The 21,117-nt window shown below is 41.4% G+C and overlaps 1 protein-coding gene across 2 annotated transcripts in view; it reads right to left on the bottom strand.

The window, feature by feature from the left end:
• The window catches only part of SHB (SH2 domain containing adaptor protein B), a 49,633-nt gene that overhangs the window by 22,821 nt on the left and 5,695 nt on the right, over window positions 1–21,117 (bottom strand). Inside the window, exons 3-5 of one of the 2 annotated variants that reach the window (XM_074166526.1) lie at window positions 21,096–21,117; window positions 16,772–16,810; window positions 15,504–15,621 (exon numbers count right to left, since the gene is read on the bottom strand). In XM_074166526.1, coding sequence (XP_074022627.1) covers window positions 15,504–15,621; window positions 16,772–16,810; window positions 21,096–21,117 — 179 coding nt within the window. The remainder of the gene's footprint in view (window positions 1–15,503; window positions 15,622–16,771; window positions 16,811–21,095) is intronic. The other variant, XM_074166527.1, reaches the window with a different exon arrangement.

Genomic DNA, 21,117 nt, shown 5'->3' with positions numbered 1-21,117 from the left:
GGAGATGCTGGAAAATTAGAATCATAGAATTGCATAGGTTGGAAAAGACCCTTAAGATCATCAAGTCCAATCTGTTAATCTAACACTACCAAGTCCACCACGAAAAAAAACCACACCTACACATCTTTTAAATACCTCCAGGGACGGTGACTCAACCACTTCCCTGGGCAGCCTGTTCCACTGCCTGACAATCCTTTCGGTGAAGAGTTTTTTCCTAACATCCAATCTAAACCTCTCCTGGCACAACTTGAGGCTGCTTCGTCTTGTCCTATCACTTGTTACTTGGGAAAAGAGACTGACACCCACCTCACTACAAACTTCCTTTCAGGTAGTTGTAGAAAGTGATAATGTCTCCCCTCACCCTCCTTCTCTCCAGACTAAACAACCCCAGTTCCCTCAGCTGTTCCTCATAAGACTTGCTCTCCAGATCCCTCATCAGCTTCGTTGCCCTTCTTTGAACACACTCCAGCACCTCAATATCTTTTTTGTAGTACTAGGCCCCAAACTGAGGGCTGTATTCGAAGTGTACGCAGACTCCCTGTACTCAATCGCTTCCTTAGTTCTGCAGGCCACATTATTTCTGACACAAGTCAGGATGCTATTGGTCTTTTTGGCCATCTGGGCACACTGCTGGTTCAAATTAGGCTGCTTGTCGACCAGTACTCCAAAGGCTTGTCTGGCCTTTTCTGCCAGACATCCTTCCAGCCACTCTACCCCAAGCCAGACTTGAGCAAGTCCAATAAAGGTCCATGAAGGTGATAATGGGACTGGAGCACTTTTCATATGAGGAGACACTGACAGAGCTGGGACTGGTTAGCCTAGAGAAGATAAGCTTCAGGGGAGAACTTATCAATGCATATAAATACTTTATGGAAGAGAGTGAAGATGAAGCCGGACTTCTCTTGGTAGTGCCCAGTGACAGGACAAGAGGCAACAGGCACAAATGAAAATACATGAAATTCCATCTGTACACAAGAAAACATCTTTTACTGTGATGATGGTCAAACATTGAAAGAGATTGCCTGGAGAGGTGGTGGAGTCCCCACCTGTGGAGATATTCAAGACCTGCCTGAACATAGTCATGGGCAAGATGCAAAGCACTATGTCATATAAATCCTTTGATTTTCAACCTCTACTGTTCTACTGACTGGGAAAGCCTTTAAATATTTTACACACAAGGACTTCACAGCATGTGTGGTAACACAGGCATACGAGCTTCCTTACCGCTGTCAGCAAACAGTTATTTATGCATGCCCCACTGAGAAACAGAGAGATTTAAATGTAATTAGATACAGACACATTAACTTATAGACTAATCAACCCCAGCACAATAAAGCTCACCAGTATGCCATATTCCAAAGCATATCCCACACATATCAGGTGCAACTGTGATAAAACAGACCCATCTCGGGGCGTCTGTTCAGGACTGGTGTAGGATTTAAAACAATAGTCCTACCAGCTCCTCAGCTGCTTTTTCTAGCACCAAAGCCCTATCTTAGTGAGACAAATCCGATTACAAAGGTAACATGCTGGAAATAGTATTGCCATGCAAGGCTAGCTTTTGAAAAGCTAGCACTGAAATTGACTTTTAAGCAAAGTACAAGGGCTATCAACACCCTTTGTAACTGACAAGACTAAGAGAAGAACTCAGGAGAGATGACAATTCTAATGCTGGGATATTACACAGCACACTTTGCATCTATCTCCATTCAGCAGTACAGAGCTCATACAGAGTTTAAACTTGTCATACTGGCAGACAAAGCTTCACCCTATTTCCTAAAGCATGGACAAAATACTTGGCAATGCTTCTAACCTCAACAAAAAGCCGTTGACAGAAGCCCTCGAATGAAAACACAATGATTTTTTAAAACTCATTTGTCCATGCTCTTAACTTTTTGAGATACATAGATATTTGAAGAAAGCCCAGCAAATTGTTCATTCACTTCTTTAACATACAGTAACATGTAAACACTGGGCCGGAATAGAATTGGATAGAGCACAGCTGTCAGCTTCTGTCCACTATCTCTGGATTCATACTGCAGGTCATCTCCAGATGGTTACTCCACTTTTGACCTCTTCCCAGAAATCAGCATTTAAAGAGCTTCAGTCCTAGTGACCTGGATTTAGTTTCTTGCTAACCACATCAAAAATGCAACCTGCTATCAACTACACAACATACAAAACTATAGCCAACCTGAGGTGAATACCCCTGTGATGCTATTCTCACTCACTACATTTTCACCACTCAAATGTACTAGATAATTCCAGCTGCAAGGATCTTAGCACTGAAGCAACTTTATGTGGAAAACAGATTTTTCTGGCATCAAGTTTTCAAGGCACACAAACTAAACATTTATCATCAGAAATATGTGGATGTTTAATTAAAGCAAGGAAACAAGCAAGCAAGAATCCCTTGCAAGAGTCTACTATTTGCATTTTGTTCTCTTATAAACAAAATGCACCACAGGGAACAAGAGTGTTTCAGCAGTTAGGGAGCAGGCTAACCTGTCTTCGACTAGGGTAGTCTGAGCAGATGTAGAAGGAGCACAACCTTTGAAATGTGGATTCAAACATTTTATATTCGAGAGCCCCAGAAGGACAGTCTGCAAAGTGTTTGGGACTTGCTATAGCCCACTGGCTTTCTATAGATAAGCCTGGAATAACCAGAAGAGCACCATACTTTAAAAAAAAAAAAATCCCCCCAAACTCCACAAAAAAGAAAAGGTACCTGAGAACATAACTGAAAAACAAGGCCACTTGTACTCCTTGTATTCTCACCTGCCACTGAAAACCTGAAGTTATCAGTGAGATTAGAAAGAAACTTGGGAAGGCTCAGACTCACACTGAGAGGTACTGGTGAATACCTGATGCATGTCGCTAGACATTATCCTGACAGCCTGCTTGTCTCTAGCAGGTGAAGGTCACATCAGATCCACGTATGAACAGAAATAGCCAAGTCTCATCTGGAGTCCTTCTTGCTCTGTATCAGGGAACAGGCCTTGTTGAATTGGCCAAACCTCTGCTCTCCACATGCTCTGCTCTTGAGGCTTCCAATGTAAAGCCAGTGAACCAGCATGTAACTGCATTAAAGGGTAGTCAGCTGTTTGCACTAGATTACACATCAACAAATAACTTGCTAGTTTGCCAGGGGCATAAGACAGATGCCAATGCAAAGATCACTCTGAAACAAGAACATTTGCTCCCATTTGAACCCATTTCCTCTCCCTCTCCATAAACGGGTCAGAAACACTTAGGCAGCTGCCTAATTATTCCAAGCCTCACCATGTTTGGAATGTTTCTTTTCACGCCAATCATGGCAAGATAATCTGGAAACATTTTAGATCTCATGAGCAGAATTCTTATTCTATTAGTGCAAAGTCTATTCACCGGAGAAGCTAAGTTTTACCTCTGCTCAAACTTCACCTCAGGCCACCGGAAGTCAAACTTTCTGCTCTGCTTCCAGGTCCAGCTGGATACCTCCAACTGCCGGGACACAAGAGAACACCAATACCATTTCAATACCAGAGATGGCCATTTTGCTTTCACACTGCAGCAACTGCCTTCCAATGCCAGATTTTCGTGCAGGAAAAGCTGGATATGAGAAGATCTTCACTCATTTTTCCTTCTAAACAGAAGCCAAGTAACTCAGAAGTGAGCCACTTTCCAGGAATGAACAACAGATGTTTGTTCCCCTGCCTTTGTATGAGACCTTGGCATAACCTCTTGATGTAAAAAGCAGTATCTTGAAACAGCCTGCATCACAACGGAAAACCTACTGAAGTCCAAGTATGACTCACTACCACAGGAAGAAGCATTCAAAGCAACTTTACATTCCAACAATCCTGATAAAGAAAGACTATTAGGCCAGTCAGAGCAAAGGCAGGAGGGGAGAAGTCCCTTTATGATAAGTATCAATAAACCAGCAACAAAACCATTAATACCACAAAAGGTATGTACTGAAATAAAACAAACAAGCAAGCATACCCTGTCCAAGAAGACCAGAAGTACACATTTTTCTTCAGGGGTGGGGAGGGTGTTGGTGGAGTCGGAAGAGGCTGATTAAATAACAAAACACAGAGGAAGAATACCTAAATCCTAGTGGGTTGGAACAACAGCAGTACGGCTTCCAAAGGACATGAAAACTGTCCTCGGAGATGTATTTCTTTTATGGAAGAGGCAAAGAAATAAAAAATTAACAGTTCCCTGGCAGTTTATTCTACAAAGCCTTCCCCCTCAACACCTAATTTTCCGTTTAATAATCAGTGATTAAAGGTTATAACTGCCATCTTAAAATTCAAAATTCTTGCAGACTTTACCTTTTCAGAGGTGCTTTGATGCTGCTTAGCTACTTACTTCTTACACATTGCTTAGAAAGACATAGAAGAGGAGTGGAGAAGCCCTCTTTATTTAGGGGAGGGGAAAAGGAATCCAAAAAACCTTCACAAGATTGTGTCACTATGATTAAAAGACACACAAAACTGAGAGCTCAAAAGATAGCCTGAAGCTTCCCTGATGACTAATGCCCGTTACTTTATCTTTGCTAATAATGTTTCAGAAAAATGCCAGGAAACCAAAGAGAAGTCAAAGTTTTGGAAGTGATATCTGATGTATCTACAAGAGATTTTTCCCTCTCACCAGGATTCCAGCAAGAGCAGGCACTATCAGCACTCTATTTCCTCCTTTGGCAGGACTAAAAATCCACACAGCTTCTGCATACTAAACCATCTGTTTTTCTCCTGATCGCTACAAGGAACAGCCACAGTGATTCTTTGCAATTTTGCCTACTTTGTCTTTCTTTCCCAAGGAAATTATTGTCGTAGTTGCGATCTTTCTGTTCTGTCACTCCAGTTGAACTACTGGCTCAATCTAGGAACACCGATTAGTACCTAAGCACCTAATGAAGATGAATCACCATCTGTTGGATGTAAAAGCCTTCAGATATGACTCCAAAGGTTAGGATGGGAGATTCAGTAAACCCAAAGTCCAGCATGGTCCTGCACATGCATACAGCAAGGATCACTAATGTATACATGAAAGATGGTCTACATTTGCTGTTCTGCTCTGGAGACAAAATGGTTTAATTTAGAATTCTACCTCCACATGAGTAGTCCAAGAAAGCTGCTCAGTTGTTGCCACATTCAGCCATAGATTTTTGCTTTTCAGAATCCAAGGCCTTGTATGAAGTCTTTTAGACAGCTGACTTGCTAGCACAGAAAAAGTGACAGGTCTATGAACACTGAAATTACTGGGAAAATGTTTCAACTCATCCTCTTTGGCTTATGGTCCTGTTACTCATTGAGTCAGCTCAGCAAGTGATTGATGGAAGGAGCAACAAGTACCTAGCATTTTTAAGACTTCAAATATTCTACACTGATCTATCCTGCTGCTAGTATTCAGTACCTTGCACTTGTTTGCAGATTTGTCTGTATGAGGCAAACGAGGCAAAGCCTGACTAGATGCTGATTCTTAGTTGAAAGCCCACTTACAGAGTAATCTGTCAATAATGCAGTGGGGTTTTTTTTCCCCTCGGACAACACTTTTATATAACAGTACAAAAGGTGAAACAGTGTTTGAATGTATGCAGCTATTGACAAAATGTTCTATATACAGTCTATCATGTCATCACTCAAAAGCATTTGTGTTTACACGGATATCTAACAGCAGCAAATAAATCTAGTTAGCATTCAGCAGAGTGTCATTAACAGCCAATTTTACTGTTAAGGAAAGCAAATCACAGTCACGCAAACACAGTAAGTCAGTTCTTCCCTTCTTACAAGAGATTGTTAGAAAAAAGTGACTAGGAGAGGCTGTCCGTTGATATGCTCTATATTCTGCCACAATGTGATGCTGCATCTCACAACCAAAGGGCAATAATAAGCATTACTCAGCTTAACATACAAAAGCAATGATATATTTGAAAGATACCATATTTTTTACTTTGTCTCCTTATTCCCTTTCTATTTCAATTAAGACAGCAGCACAGACACATTCTAGCCCACCCCATTACAGCCACAACAGCTGCTGCAGGACTTGCTTAGGAAAAGCTCAAAGGCTCAGCTATGCCATCACACTTTTCTGCCCTGCAGCCCATCCCAGCTAAGTGCAATTGACAGACCAGATGAGAGCTACAACAGCACAAGAGCTACAAAACCCACTGCTTCTTCACATAGCTTTTCAAATTATCCATTCCACAGAAAATGAATGCGGAACTCAGAGCAAGCCCAGAGTTCCTCTAGGCAAGACCCATTTCCCTCCAGTTTGCCTGGTTTGTTCTTAATTGCTAATCTAACCTACAACAGCATCAGTTTTGCATGCGTACATCCTGCTTCATAAAACCAAACTATATGTGAACTCTGCCACTCCAAGCCACTAACACATGAAACTGAACACGGCAAAACCAAGAGCAAATTCAGATGAAGACTGAATATTTCCATCTTCTTTTTGCCCATGTTGATATCGCTCAAGAAATTCAGTCACAGTAGCACAACACAGTCCAGCAGAAACACACTGCAGGCTTCCTTGATCTTTGCTTGTGTAAGGATGACAGAACGAAATGCACATATCAGCACACCAACACACAACAAAACCAGACGAGGCTTACCTGGCCTCATCCAGAAAGGGTAAGCAGCTCTTGCAGACAATAGCTTCTAATAATTTTAGCAACCAGAAAGGTAAAGAACAACTGAGTTTGTATAGGTATTTGAGCTCCTCCAAAAGAGCACTTTCAAGAAGAGTTCTTCCTAACCAGAAAGCTGAGAAGGAGAGAAGCTCTATGTTGTTGCCATCCTGCATAAAATGCACAGCGTACAAAAAAAGTTGTGTTTCTGACCACTTCCCACTGAAGCTTTTATGACACCACTGTGAAGCCATATTAAAATGTTGGTAAACTGATGTGGCAAGATGTTCAGTCTCTGTGGCAAGCAGACACAGAACTGGCTGAATCTTGAACCCTCATTTACTTTCAAAGATTAAAAAAATCTCCTCTGGTTTGGATTACAGAACCAAAAAAGATGCATGAGAAACTGTAGCTACTACATTACAACTGATGTCAGAAACTGACTCCATTTACTTAAGGTTTCACTCATGTTTTGCCACTAAAATCTTTCAGAGTTTGAATGCAAAGCCAGCAGGCAAAAATTCTGTCTATTACCCAGCAAGCTAGGCCCAACCAAGATGACAAGATACCACAGTTGAAAGGCTATCTTGTTCCTTCCAAGAAGTAGTATGTTCATTTCATCACAAGCTTAATTAATACTTCTGTAGTTTGAGCTTACTTAACTTTTCTGGACAGTATGGAGAAAAACCCAAAGTGATTGGAGTAAGAGAGAATATAATGTGAAAGGATGATTGAGAAAGTACTTCTGAGGAAAAAAAAATCCTCACTACTTTTTTTAAAAAAAAAAAAAGCAGCCAAGCAGGACTGCCCAGCAGGATCTTTGACTTGAGCACAGCTTGCTGAGGAAAAGGTACAAATTCCTTCTGGCTTCATAGTGCATGTTGATCTTGAGCATTTTCACATGGGCTTCAAACAATTACTTTGGCTAAAAGCCTCACTGTAAAAGAACAAAAGGAAAAAGAAGAGGAAAATAAAGCATAACTTTGAAGAAGAGGCATATGAATGTGACAAGGGACTTCTGCCTCACTTTTTGTCCCAAGTGCTGCCAGACTCATTTTTTCTTCCAGCATCTCTGTTCCAGCTCCAATTAACATATCCCTGTAAAACTCATCACCAACAGTCCATGTCTCTCCCAAGCTGGTGACTTCACGTAACAAATTCTCTCTATTCTGCTTTTGAGCAATGTTGCAGAAGAACAATAGAACTGGGGCCAGTTTGGGCGGTTTGAGGGATGAACTGATAAGTCAGCAAGATGTACTACTGATGTCCCCCACTGAAAAAAGTAACACTCCTCCCAGTCAAAGCCAACAGCAAGAGTTTACAGTGCTCCCTTCCTTTTCCGTGCAGACCACAGCAGTATCAGTCACCTACAATTCTATCACACATCCAGCTGGAAAGCACCCAGAATTCTTGCCAACAAAGTCCAGGCATACACATAGAGGCCCAGTCCAGACTGCAAGCCCATCTGTCCAGCCTCTGCTCCTTCATCCCAAGAAGGGATGTGAACATCCTTCTTGGGTGGACAGTGAACAGCTGTCAGAAATTATAGTCCCTGCTGCAACAGCAACAGCATGCTTTCAGCATGCATAACCCCCATCCAGTGTTACCTCCAGAAAACTGGGATATTTATACATGAGGCCCTCCTAAAGCTATATTTCAGCAGGTTGCTTCTTTATGGCTCAAAAGCACCTGTCTGGTCTTTTCAGTGATTAAGCTTAAAAAGACCAGTACTGGGATCATACCGACATGGTGGCAAAGCTGGAAATGGACTGAGACCAAACAAACATGGATTCCCACAAGCTAGCCTGGGATATCCTGATTCTCACATCCATTTCTTAGTTTCACAGAACAGCTACAGGTTAGTCACAGGATCCTAGGATAAGATAACCTTAATTAGGTTAAGTAAGGTCTCCGGAAGTCATCTTGTTCAATCTCCTACTCAAAGGAGGGTCAACTATGAAGTCAGATAAGGTTAGTCAGGTTCTGGTTTTTCAGTCCAGTCTTGAAAAATTCTGAAGATGGAGACTACACAATCTCACTGGGCAATCTTCTCCACCATTTAACTGTCCTCATAATGTCAGATTTATTTTTTTTTCAGTTACATTCAGTTGGAACCTCTAATTTCAGTTTATGTTTATTGCCTGTCACTCTTTCCAAGCATGGAAAGGACTGATGGAACACTATATGGCATGAGAAGGAATCACAGTTTACAGAACTCTGCTTTCAAGGTAAAACACAAAACACTTTCCTTTTTTAATTTACTTCATCCAGTTTAAGGGTTTACACAACTCACACAAATCTTTACAGGACAGGGAGAAGCTCCCTTAGCTGCCAAACGCCCTCATGCACAGACATGTTCTACATGAGATGTAGCAAAGTTTGCTTGCAGTAAACTGACATTCATCTTTTCTATCCCACTGGATGGCTGGAGCAGTGAGACATCTTGAAATTCAACATACCTGGTACTATGGGGTAGAGGTGGGGGAGGAGGGTGGAAGCGAGATGGGAGGGAAACTTAAATGATGTTGTGTCAGCAACATGCTTAATCCAGCAAGACATGAAATGAGAAAACAAGGACTTTTTCACCTTTGTAGCTAAAAGATTTTCAAGATTTCCAGTGAATTCAGACTTCACTGAATCCTTCTCTATTCTCACAACTCTCTTATTTGCATTTCTCAAGGGACAGCTGCTGGAGTTCTAAAATGACAGATCCTTTTGGACCACACAGACCTCAGCGGTCCTCAAACTGCTGCCAGTAGCATCCCTGTCTTGAACGGACAGGCAATTCCCATCCAACATTAAAAGGACCACTGTTCTTAAGAAAAGCAGCCCAAAAACTTGAAACTTTTCTGGGGGTGAGGGGCATGGGGTTGAACATTTTGAGCTCAATGCTTTCTCTTTCCCAACCATCCAAGCATTCATTCTTTCACTTCGCTTTTTGTGGAAGAACATAAGCCAGATTCATCAAACACTGAACAAGTAAATTGCATGAATTAAGTTCCTTCCACGTGCACTCTCACTTTGTCTATTATGATGCTGACCCACCTTTCCAAAGTTCTGGACTACACCAGTACAGGTTAGGAGTTGACCTGCTGGAAACCAGCTCTGCAGAAAGGGACCCGGGAGACCTGGTGGACAACAAGTTGACCATGAGCCAGTACTGTGCCCTTGTGGCCAAGAAGGCCAAATGTATCCTGGGGTGCACTAAAAAGAGTGTGTCCAGCAGGTCAAGGGAGGTCATCCTCCCCCTCTACTGTGCCCTGGTGAGGCCACATCTGGAGTACTGTGTCCAGTTCTGGGGTTCCCAGTCCACGAAAGATAAAGAATTGCTGGAGAAAATCCAGAGGAGGGCTACAAAGATGATCAAGGGAATAGGGCACCTCTCTCATTAGGAAAGGCTGAGAGACCTGGGTCTGTTTATCCTGGAGAAGAGAAGACTGAGAAGGCATCTCATCAATGCTTATAAATATGTAAAGGGTGGGTACCAAGAGGATGGGGCCAGACTCTTTTCTATGGTGCCCAGGGACAGGACAAGGAGCAACGGGCACAAACTGGAACACAGGAAATTCCATCTCAACATGAGGAAAAACTTTACTTTGAGGGTGACAGAGCACTGGAACAGGCTGCCCAGAGAGGTTGTGAAGGTTGTGTCTCCTTCTCTGGAGATATTCAAAACCCTCCTGGATGCATTCCTGTCCAGCCTGCTCTAGGTGAACCTGTTTTGGCAGGGGGGTTGGACAAGATGATCTCTAGAGGTCCCTTCCAACCCCTACCATTCTGTGATTCTGTGAAACAGGAAAAAAAAAAAGGGACATGTAAATCTTGGTTTAAACCCATTCTGGACAATATGTGTACACTGAAACTAAGGAACAAAATTCTGTGCATGTAACTGATACATGTGCGGCAAGACATAGGGTCCCTCTCTTTCTAACTCCTATTCCAGACCAAGATGGAGGGATGCTACTCTTTCAGGAAAAGGCCAGTTTTACAGTTACCCAGTTGTACAGAGTAGACAAGAGTTAGCTTTTTATTTTCATGCATTTGTAAGCTGGTATGCACTATCCAGAGCAGCAAGCACTGCCATAATATTAAACTTTAGAGAGAATGCCTTATATTATTTTAGGGGAGGAGATGCTATAGAGGGATGCTATTCATTTTATGCACAGCTGGCTTCCACTCCCAGTTATGCATCTAGTTATAGCAACCACAACACACCACAGTCTCTCCTAACACGAGAACTAAGACTCCATACATACTGGTCTTATCTCCTCATACTTGCTGATTGGATGTGAAGTGCTCCACAAAGGCAGGAAGAGAAACCCTGATCATTATGACTTAAGATCCATGTCCAGTTGCCACACAGTTCCACAGCGTATATGAGATCTATTGCTTTGCTCAGAGAGAAGGTAAGGACTTGTGTTGAAGCAGATCCAGCATTATTTCAAACATGCCTCAATTCATGCACTAATGCAAAGGAAGAAGTCCTCTTCTATAATTGTCCCTAGAAAACTTTTTTCCTTTATATCATTGCTGAATTAAATCTCTGTCCAAATTTCTAATAAAGTAAGAAACTTGGCTTGCTAGGCTCAGTGACCTTCAATGTTCTTTCTAAACATCCCATGCTGTACATGCTAATCTATGCAGCCTAATATTTAGCAATTATCATTACCAGAAATGTTCTTTCTAAACATCCCATGCTATACATGCTAATCTATTCAGCCTAATACTTACCAAAGTAATTATCATTGCTCTTTTTACATTATTTGCAGTGGTAAAATTGGCGCCAACAAGCAACATGCCAGAGGCCACCTGGATCCTAAAGGATTTTACAAGAACTGACTCACCACCAATGTGCTGCAGTGACTATTCAGATGAAGTTACATGTCTGAACAAAAATACCTCTCCTGTTACAAAGGAAACTGACACCCAAGACCTTTTGAAGTAGGTGCATGTTCATGGGAATGTTGTTTTCCCTACACTCCCAGCATTTCTGTGATAGCTTGCAGCAAGACAGAGCTACTGCTCCCAGCATGTCCATGGGGAGTTCCCAGTTAAGGCAGGTGCACACTTTTGCTAGGCTGCCTGACGTGCATTGCATATTCCATTGTGATTCAGGCACAGACTTACTGCAGACCCTGGAAAGCAGCAGTGAAGTGCATGAAGGCATTTGGTCTTCTAGCACTGCCTGCACCTAGAGAGGATCCTCAGCTCTCTGCATCCATGGTGAGTGAGGCAAAGCACAAAATCCCTAGGTGTGAGCTAGTTAAGTATACTCACTGCTGTTCTACTGCATAGACAGGATGATAAATACACAGTAAAAGAAGAAATCAAGGGAGGATGCTAATGTTGTGAGCCTATGAATTCTCCTTTGGAATTCTCTCAAATATCCCCCTTGTTTAACCTCAAAAAAGCTCTTGCTGACAGAATCCTCACATTTATTAAGGCCCCTCTGGATGGAGACTGCCGTTCCTCATCAAGCACTTCCCTTAGTTCATAGTGCAGATGTGTCATCACACAGGTTGATGAATACAGTGAACAACACACGCAAGACAACAGGTATCTCTATGCCATGATGCACATGCTCTAGAGAACCCTTTGAAATAATTTCCAGCTCTTCAGGTCCAGCACACAGATCCTTCTCCTGTACCAGTCACCCACCCATGGAGAATGTACATGAGCTCGTCTGTTCAGTCTGTCCTATACAGACCAGGCAGACACAGAGAAAGCTTAGGAGATTCAACAAGGGCGAGTGTAGGCTGCTGCACCTGGGGAGGAATAACCCCATGCACCAGTACAGGTTAGGGGCTGACCTGCTGGAGGGCAGCTCTGAGGAAAAAGTCCTGGGAGTCCTGGTAGACAACAGGATGACCATGAGTCAGCAATGTGCCCTTGTGGCCAACAAGGCCAATGGCATCCTGGGGTGCATCAAGAAGAGTGTGACCAGCAGGCCAAGGGAGGTCCTCCTCGCCCTCTACTCTGCCCTGGTGAGGCCCCATCTGGAGTACTGTGTCCAGTTCTGGGCTCCCCAGTTCAAGAAGGACAGGGAACTTCTGGAGACGGTACAGCAAAGAGCTATGAAGATGATTAGGGGACTAGAACATCTCTCTCATGAGGAAAAGCTGAGGGACTTGGGTCTTTTTAGTCTAGAGAAGAGAATCTGAGAGGGGATCTTACCAATGCTTATAAATACTTAAAGGGTGGGTGTCAGGAGGATGGGGCCAGTTTATTTTCAGTGGTGCCCAGTGACAGGACAAGAGGTAATGGGCACAAACTTGAACATAGGAAGTTCCATCTAAGCATGAGCAGGAACTTCTTTAACTTGAGGGTGGCAGAGCACTCGAACAGGCAGCAGAAGAAACTTCAAGCTTGATTAAACCCAATTCTAATTACAGACAGTATGGAATCAGATAGACCATTCAATAGTTTATGGAAATCATCAATTTCAATGCTTTTTTTTGTTAAAAAAAAAATAAAATAAACATCAGCTGAGAACCAACTGCCTCACAACTGTGACCTCAGCCTCAGGGAGGGAGAATAATTTTTCAATGAGCATATTAGTTATTTCAGACATCATACATTTCTACTCTGGTGTAAGCTTAGCTTCTTCAAACAAAATGATACCGTCTTATTTCATTTGGACATTTACTTTTGCCTAATCCTTTACTAACTCAAGAAGCATGCAGCATGCACAAAAACTTTAGGGTCCTATTGCAAACTAGCCCTTACACCTGGTTTCCAGACTTGATCAAAAGGTAGGGTGCATCAGTAAACAAGGAATAACTGACAAAACGCTGTTTTGTTTTCTGTCTCTCCTAAAGTGCATTCTGCTAGGGTATGCAGATTCCTCCTCTCTGGGATTACCCATGTTAAATAAATACAGCTAGAAGAACTTCACTGGATTAGTCAAGCTAAATGGATTACCGTATAGCATTCTTTTGTTCATTAGACAGCACAGATAACAAATAAACATAACAAACAAAGCAGTAAACATTTTGCAGCCAACCAAACTGCAGTCCAAAAGCCTTCTTTAGAGTAGCACATACATAATAGAACTCATCTGGGAAATATAAACTGAATTTTTAAAAACCCTCCAAAATGATGCCTATGGATTTCCATTTGTCAAGTAAAATGCAAAGGCAACATCTGTGCAGTAAAAAAACCGAACACAAAAACGTGCTTAATTATAGTGGGATATAACCTCACCTCACCAAGGTTTATGGGAAGACTTTCTCTATTTCTACTAGCATTAGGATAAGATGACTGGAAACCATATACCTGGTTCTCAAAACACCAAATGTATTCACAGAGATATCAAGCATCTTCTCCTGGCTCAATTAAATGCATATTCAGAACACGTGCTATATTATTAGACTCAATTATACCCCAGTCTCAAAAGTGCCTTTAGCATCTTTGCGAGTGCCTCATGTTTGCTTTATGGAGCAGATATCACAGCTTATCAGCTGCACCACACACCAGTTTGGCAAAAGGGTGTCTTGAAATTACAAGGGTACACAAATTTACCGTCCCCTACTTCACCTAAGCCATCCCGTATTGTCCACTAAACCACCCATTTATTATGGCTAATCTGGAAAAGGAGATAGAATAAGATCCTGTTCTAAACACAGGAAGTAAGAAATCACAGCACTGTAAACTTCATAGTTAAAACTACAAATGCGCATCACTGCTCTAAAAAAAATTCAAGAACTTATTGGGACTAATTTGTTTTTCTGAGAAATTATTAAACTAGAATGAATATATTTACATGAATGAGAAATAAAAGCTCCAGCTCCTCTACAAGATACCGAAATCTTCCAAACAATATAGTTTACATGTCATTTCCTGTGTCTCTCTTCAGAAATGCTATTTAAGAAAAGAAAAATAGGAACACTTGCATGAAAAAATGATCTTTGCATCCAACAGCCTCATCTTCCCCCACTGATTAATCTTTCCTGAGCGCCCAAAACAGGAGCTGCCAATAGAAAAGGAAAGCATACAATCAACTTAACTGGGCACAAGCGTGACTTCTACCTCATAATGAGAAAAAGAGGACCTGCTGTACAAATCCAAGATATGCACGAATTACCTGCACAAAGACGTGTTTTGACAAAGTCAAATCATCCTGAATTAAAAACATATAGCCCCATACTCCTGAAAAGTTTACAGATTGCACAGCCAACAAGCAGGAAATGGATGCAGATAATATGAGGAAAATCCATGGACAATACAGTTGCATAATAACAGGACAAGGAGTTCAAACAGTCCAAACTCCAACAACAATAGCACCATTAACCACCTCCCTACATGACAGAAAAGGAAGGACACTACCAAAAATGGCATTTAGAGGCTCACAGGCATCCTACAGTGTCTCATTTTGACCACTAGTACAAAAAAACCATCAGAGCAGGGAGGGAGACAGGGAGCTACACAAAGATGTAGCTTTGCAGCCCTCCTCCAACAGAGGGAAGACCAAGATGTCTGAATCTGATTGAGAAAAAAAAGGCCATAAGTAAATAAGCAAACTGATGAACTGTTTTTAAGTGAACTAACACAATATCGTGCTTTGGCCATCCCTATTACATACACATATGACAGCCTTGACATTGCCAAGCTGAGCAATACACAATCCAACTCCCAGTGCTCACATTTTCATCTTCCCACATGACAGTACAAACCACCTATATTCAATAGTGAGGTCCAGAGATGTATTTTTAGAAATCAAGGTATGTGCAGGCACATGAAAAGTCTCTGCAGCATTTACTGTTGACTACTAAGCATCTTCAGAAACATGGCTTTGCATGCCAAAGAATATTTCTGTTTCGTAGCAGCTGCAATAACCACATGAACTACCATGGAATTAAAGCTCATACGTGCAACTGTCTTTTCTTACCAGTCATTATTCTCTGGGCTTCATATGGTTCCATATAGCCAGTGTTCTCCCCTTTTCCCATTCTATTCAGCTCACTTTTGGCATCAAATGGATCTGAGTAGTCATCAGCTATCAATACCTGAAAGACAGGAAAGTAACTGTTACTGGAATCTCCAAGTTAGATGTGCAAGACAGAAGGAAGTAACACCCTACCAGCGAAAAAACCCGTTTCACCCAGCTGCAACCTATGCCACCTTCAAAGTACAGTCTGAGTTCAGAGGACAAATACACAATTGCCACAAATCGGTTACTAACGGGTGCTGAAATAGGTGAGCTCCTGTTCACATGAGAAACCTCACAAAGGCAGACTCTATGTCAAAATATTTCTGACTATCACAAGATATGGAAAAATTGGGATGTACAAATTAGAAAGATCCAAACAGTCAGCACATCCAATCCAGTGCAATTCTCATCAGAGAAGTTTGCTATTATTCACCGAAAAGCACACTTTTTCTTGCACTTACTTCACCCCCTCTGCTCTTTGGGTTTATCAGCTACAACTGAAAACATAGTTAAAATTTTTTCAAATAAGTACTCAAACGCTATTCTCTTCACTGCATTAATAAGTTTTGTAATTCTAGTTAGCAGTTGAAAAGGAACAAAACACAAACCAAGCTTTTTGTTTAAACTTATTTCCTCGAACCCATCTGGGCCATTCTTTCTTTCAAAGGAACATTATATTTACCTTTATTTTGAGAACTAGGACAAAAGGCAGCAAAAAGAAATTATCTGTCAGAAGAACAAGTTTCCTTCCTCCATTAGGAGACTAGAAAAAGCTGAAGGTTAGAAAATCTTACTCCTTACCCTACATTACCATGCTCCCCTGTCCACTGCAAAATCATTGTATGCTGTGTAAGTCCCACTGGTTATACAGGTAACAGGAATCATTCCTCCCTGTTATTGAAGGGGTAGAGTTAATCTTGGTTTCTAGAAGCCGGCAAGGGGCAAGGGCAAAGAAAAAAATCCTTCTATGAGAATTACTGCAGAGCATAGAGATGTAATGTAGGACAGGCAAAAGAGTCTGAGGCAGAGAAGGCAGAGGCAGGCCTCAGCATCAGAATCCCCACAGAATCATAAAATAACTGAGGTAGGAAAGAACCCCAGGAGATCACCCCTGTCCAACCCCTCATTCAAAGCAGGGCAAGCATAAAGGGTTCTGCCCTGAAGGCCTACTCTCTTTAACAGGGATTTTTCAACCAAGACTCTTTCTGTCCCACTAGCTACTTTACATCTTTAAGACCAGCACCAGTAAGACTGACAGCAGACTGCTCTTCCAACAGCTTCAGTCTTTCAACAAGGAAGCAGGAGTACATTACCAGTTATGAGACTGAAGCTGCATCTGCTTCCGTCTCCTGCTGCTACCATACCCCACCAGACAGAGCAAAAGACAGGACACACAAGCATTTCCAGATCAAACATTTGCACAAATGCCATGGAGTAAATGAACACTGTATATTAGTAAAGGTGGAGATCTCCTTTAAGATTAAGGAACAAAGCATCTAACACATTTTTGGAGTCACTACTCAGGCCCTGAAACACTGCCACACTGTAATTTTATACGACTTATTTTGCTTACCAAAAAACCTCCCAAAACAAAACAGAATTAAAAAACAGTCAACCAAAAAACAGCCACCACATTCCTCAGCATAAGCTCCCAACCCCTGGGACCACACAAATCACTTGCAAACACATCCCAAAGAAGGGACATTTTAGAAGATGTATTTGTTATCACTGAACACACAGATTTGAGCGTCAGATCAAGACAGTGTCCAACAGTTACAGGTTAACAGGTGGAATACCAAAGTATCTGGGATTGTTGTTTTATTTATCAATTAGTTCTGTTTCCCTCCAATTCCCAAAGTTTAAAGTGACCAGAAGTTTTTGTTTGACCAGAAACCACCAGACTGACATGGATAATAGAGGGAGGAAAAAGGAATTCTTTCTCTCACTCAGTGTCCAAAATTACTGCCTCATGATTCCGAAAAACAGTTAACCCAAACAAAAGAAGTCTCCTCCCTCATGTCTGGCAATGTATGCCCAAGCAGCAAATCAAGCCACAGCAGCTGCACACACTTAAGACAAAGACAACAATGTATTTGCAGTAATTTCTCCTGGTCACAAGGACAGGCTTATCTCTAAAAGTGCTGCAGTTGAAATGCCATCCATTTAGTCTTCTGATGCAATCCTGCCAGGAGCTGGATGGTAGCATAGGCCAACACAGAAGATCCTAACTTAGGGCCTGCCTGAAGTGTCCCTCCCACTTCTTGGGTTAAGTGCACTTCCAAGGCAAATGGCTAAATTTGTTCAACTGGCCTCCAAATTGATTCTTTGTGTTAGTGACTGACAAACATAGGACAAGAAAGAAAAAGGAAAAGGATGCCATCCATCATCTTCCAATGCATCCCTCACAGAAGCCTCAACTAGTCAGGCTACCTGGGATGTAATACTGTACCTGCCACATCTGTCTTAGGCAGAGTCAGTGGAGTGGCAACAGGCTGAAATTTTTTAACGGCGGACTAGAAAGGACATTTATACACAGGGTCTGACCAATACAGCAGGACACAGCTTACTTGCCTCTCCTCTCTGAAAAATCCACCTTTCATGTTGGTCCTACCTGTCAAAATGAATCACAGCTATCAGGGAATCCCTGAAAAGCATCAGGCAACCATTCAGATTCCAAAGTCATGTCTCAATTGGCTGGATTTGTCAGGACTATTGTTAAAGACCTGTAACCTATCTCTTAACAGAATGCAAGATTATCAGAGTGGACTGTGAGCTCCTGCAACTACTGATTTCTATTCCATATAAACCCATCTTACGGCTCCCCATACATATATGATATTATTTTCTATCATGTAGATCTAGTAATAGTAATTTCAGGGGTGAGTAACTTCAAGCAAAAGAAACTCCAATACGTAAATAGAAGTGTACTGACAAAAAGTAAAACTTGTATTTGAGCTTCCACAATCAGAGAGATCAACAAGGATTCAGGAAACACTCATAGGAGTTCTCCCTAGCAGGTTGTCTCTTAAACCTCAAACGCAAAATAAAAGGAGTATGGCTCAGTTACCAGACAAGATGGCAAAATCAAAATAATAGGTCTACCTAAAAAGTTAGCAGATACAAGATCAAAACCAAAACCAACTGCCCCTGAAAATTAAATACAAGCTGAGATTCTGGTTTACCCCTCTAATATATATGAACTAAGGTGCAAGCTTCACTGTTGATGCATAGTCTTTGCTCTTCTACAGTCTTAAAAAATACCATTTGAAACCTACACATATTATTATATTAAATACAAGTTTAAATTAGTATTTGCATATGCAAACACATGATTTGCATATGCAGTCACAGGAAGAAAACATACTGAATGCATAATTTTGCAGATATCTCTATCTGACTAAAAAGCAACATTTTAAAGGGAATGAATAAAAAAGAAACCAATGAGAACTTATCACACTGAAATAAATTGAGTTTTCAGGGATAACCCCTCTTTGAACAGAAAGGAAATACAAAAGATTTATCCTTGAAACAGCAGCTTCAGCACAGGTCTGTCATTTGATTCATTTAGTGGCTATCATGACTAAGGACTTGCTATTGTGAAAGAATCCAAGAGGAATTGTCACAAATAACATGAAACAAAAGACCTCTTCTGCCAGCCAAATCTTTAGGAGACTTATCATGGGAGTCCTTTTTTGGGGGAGGGGGCGGTGGTGGGATAGTGGATTTATTATTAAATATTATATATTATAAATCTATTATTAATGTGTACTTAAATTTAAAAATCAAAAAGGCAGACCATATATTCCTCTCTCGGCTTTTGTGACTGGCAATTAAGTCCACCAATATCACAGACAAGAACAAGCGACTATCAGCAGAGATACAGAAGACGAGCAGTTAGAAACTGAATTTGTGTCAGAGAATACCATAGTTAATATGTTTAACACAATGTAATGAAAATTCCTCATAGTCACAAAAGATCAGTCACTAACTACAGTAGAAGTCAATCTAGATTAAGGTTTTTGTTTTGTTTTGATTTTTTATTACAACCATGTGAAATTTTTGACAAATATCAAATTTCTCTTCTTGTTCTCAAGTGATCTCCAGGTCTCACATTCCAAACATGCCCTAGGCAGATGTTTCCTTAAAAATAATAATTTTATTTAATGCCCAGACAACTATACATCAGAAAGGTCTCTGATGATGAAGCCTGGACAAAGCTCAGCCTGCATACAGAAGGACTGTGAAGTTTGGTCTGGATTTGTTTTCCACATGAATAAAGACTCGCATTTATGCTTTCTTCCATGAAGCACTGAGTTCAAGAACCTGTTGGGTAATCCTCCCCATAGCCTCAATACTGCCTTTTTTCCAAAACAAAGTTCACAGCCTTGGAGAACCTGCAAATACAGTGAACTGTACCATGGTTGAAATCCCAAAAGGATCAGCAGAAGGATCAGGAAGAGCAAAAGAAAGATTTTTACTATCTGGCTAATGAGTCATAAATTTAGGTCATGATTATAGAGAACTACTCTACAGATGGAGCTGGGTATAGAACTTTTCCTTCTACTCCTAAATTTGAGTGTTGGAAAGTCCTGCATCAGCTCTGTCCTTAGAAGAAATCACAGGCCTCATTCATATCTTTGATTTCCAGAGAAGGACACATTCTTTGTCTAAAATGTAACTGAAGTACAAACTGGGAAAGGTAGCTTCTAAATTTCCGAGACAAATGTGAACCGGTAGTGAGGTGCTGGGGGGAAAAAAAAGAAGAAAAAAGCCAGCATTTAATAACAGGGTTTCAAGAGTTGCTTCCCCATACACAAGGCTTAGTTTTCAGAGAAGATTAATTGCTCTTTGTCATTTTTACAAGCCCACACACTCACAGTGACATGACCCAACGGCTGACAAGCTGATATATAAACAACATTTCTTGTGTTCTTGCCTTCCCGTTTCTCTCCTCTATACCCTTGATTCCTCAGGCAGTAATTGCAGTTTCTGTCTCATGTGTGTCCCTACTTCATAGAATCATAGAATAGTTTGGGTTGTAAAGGACCTTTAAACTTTATCTAGTCCAACCTCCCCTGCAATAAGCAGGGACATCTTCAACGAGACCAGGTTTCTCAGAACCCCTTCCAACCCAACCCTGAGTGTTTCCAGGTATGGGGCATCTACCACTTCTCTGGGAAACATGTTCCAGTGTTTCACCACTCTCACTGTAAAAAAATTTCTTCCTTATATCTAGTCTAAGTCTTCCCTCTTTTAGTTTAAAGCCATTAGCCCTTCTCCTGTGCAACACACCCTGCTAAAAAGGGGCACCACCTTTTGTTCCCACCTTTCCTGTAGGTCCCCTTTAAGTACTGAAAGGCCACGATACTTGACATAGGGCAATGCAGGCTGCCCAGATGCTTCTGCTGAAAGTTGTAAAGGAGAGTTCTACCTGCTTTCCCCTAAGTAAAGGGTCCTTCCTCGACACATCCACTCAACTATTTTAAATTTGAAAATACACCTTCCAGCACCTGCCAATAGATCCAAGAGTTATCGGAAGGAAGAACAGACAGAGCAGTTGTTAAGTATTGCT

This window comes from Numenius arquata, chromosome Z (genome assembly GCF_964106895.1).
Source record: "Numenius arquata chromosome Z, bNumArq3.hap1.1, whole genome shotgun sequence".
Lineage (NCBI taxonomy): Eukaryota > Metazoa > Chordata > Aves > Charadriiformes > Scolopacidae > Numenius > Numenius arquata.
The sequence above is the reverse complement of the archived record's forward strand: the minus strand, read 5'-3'. Positions and strand labels throughout refer to the sequence as shown.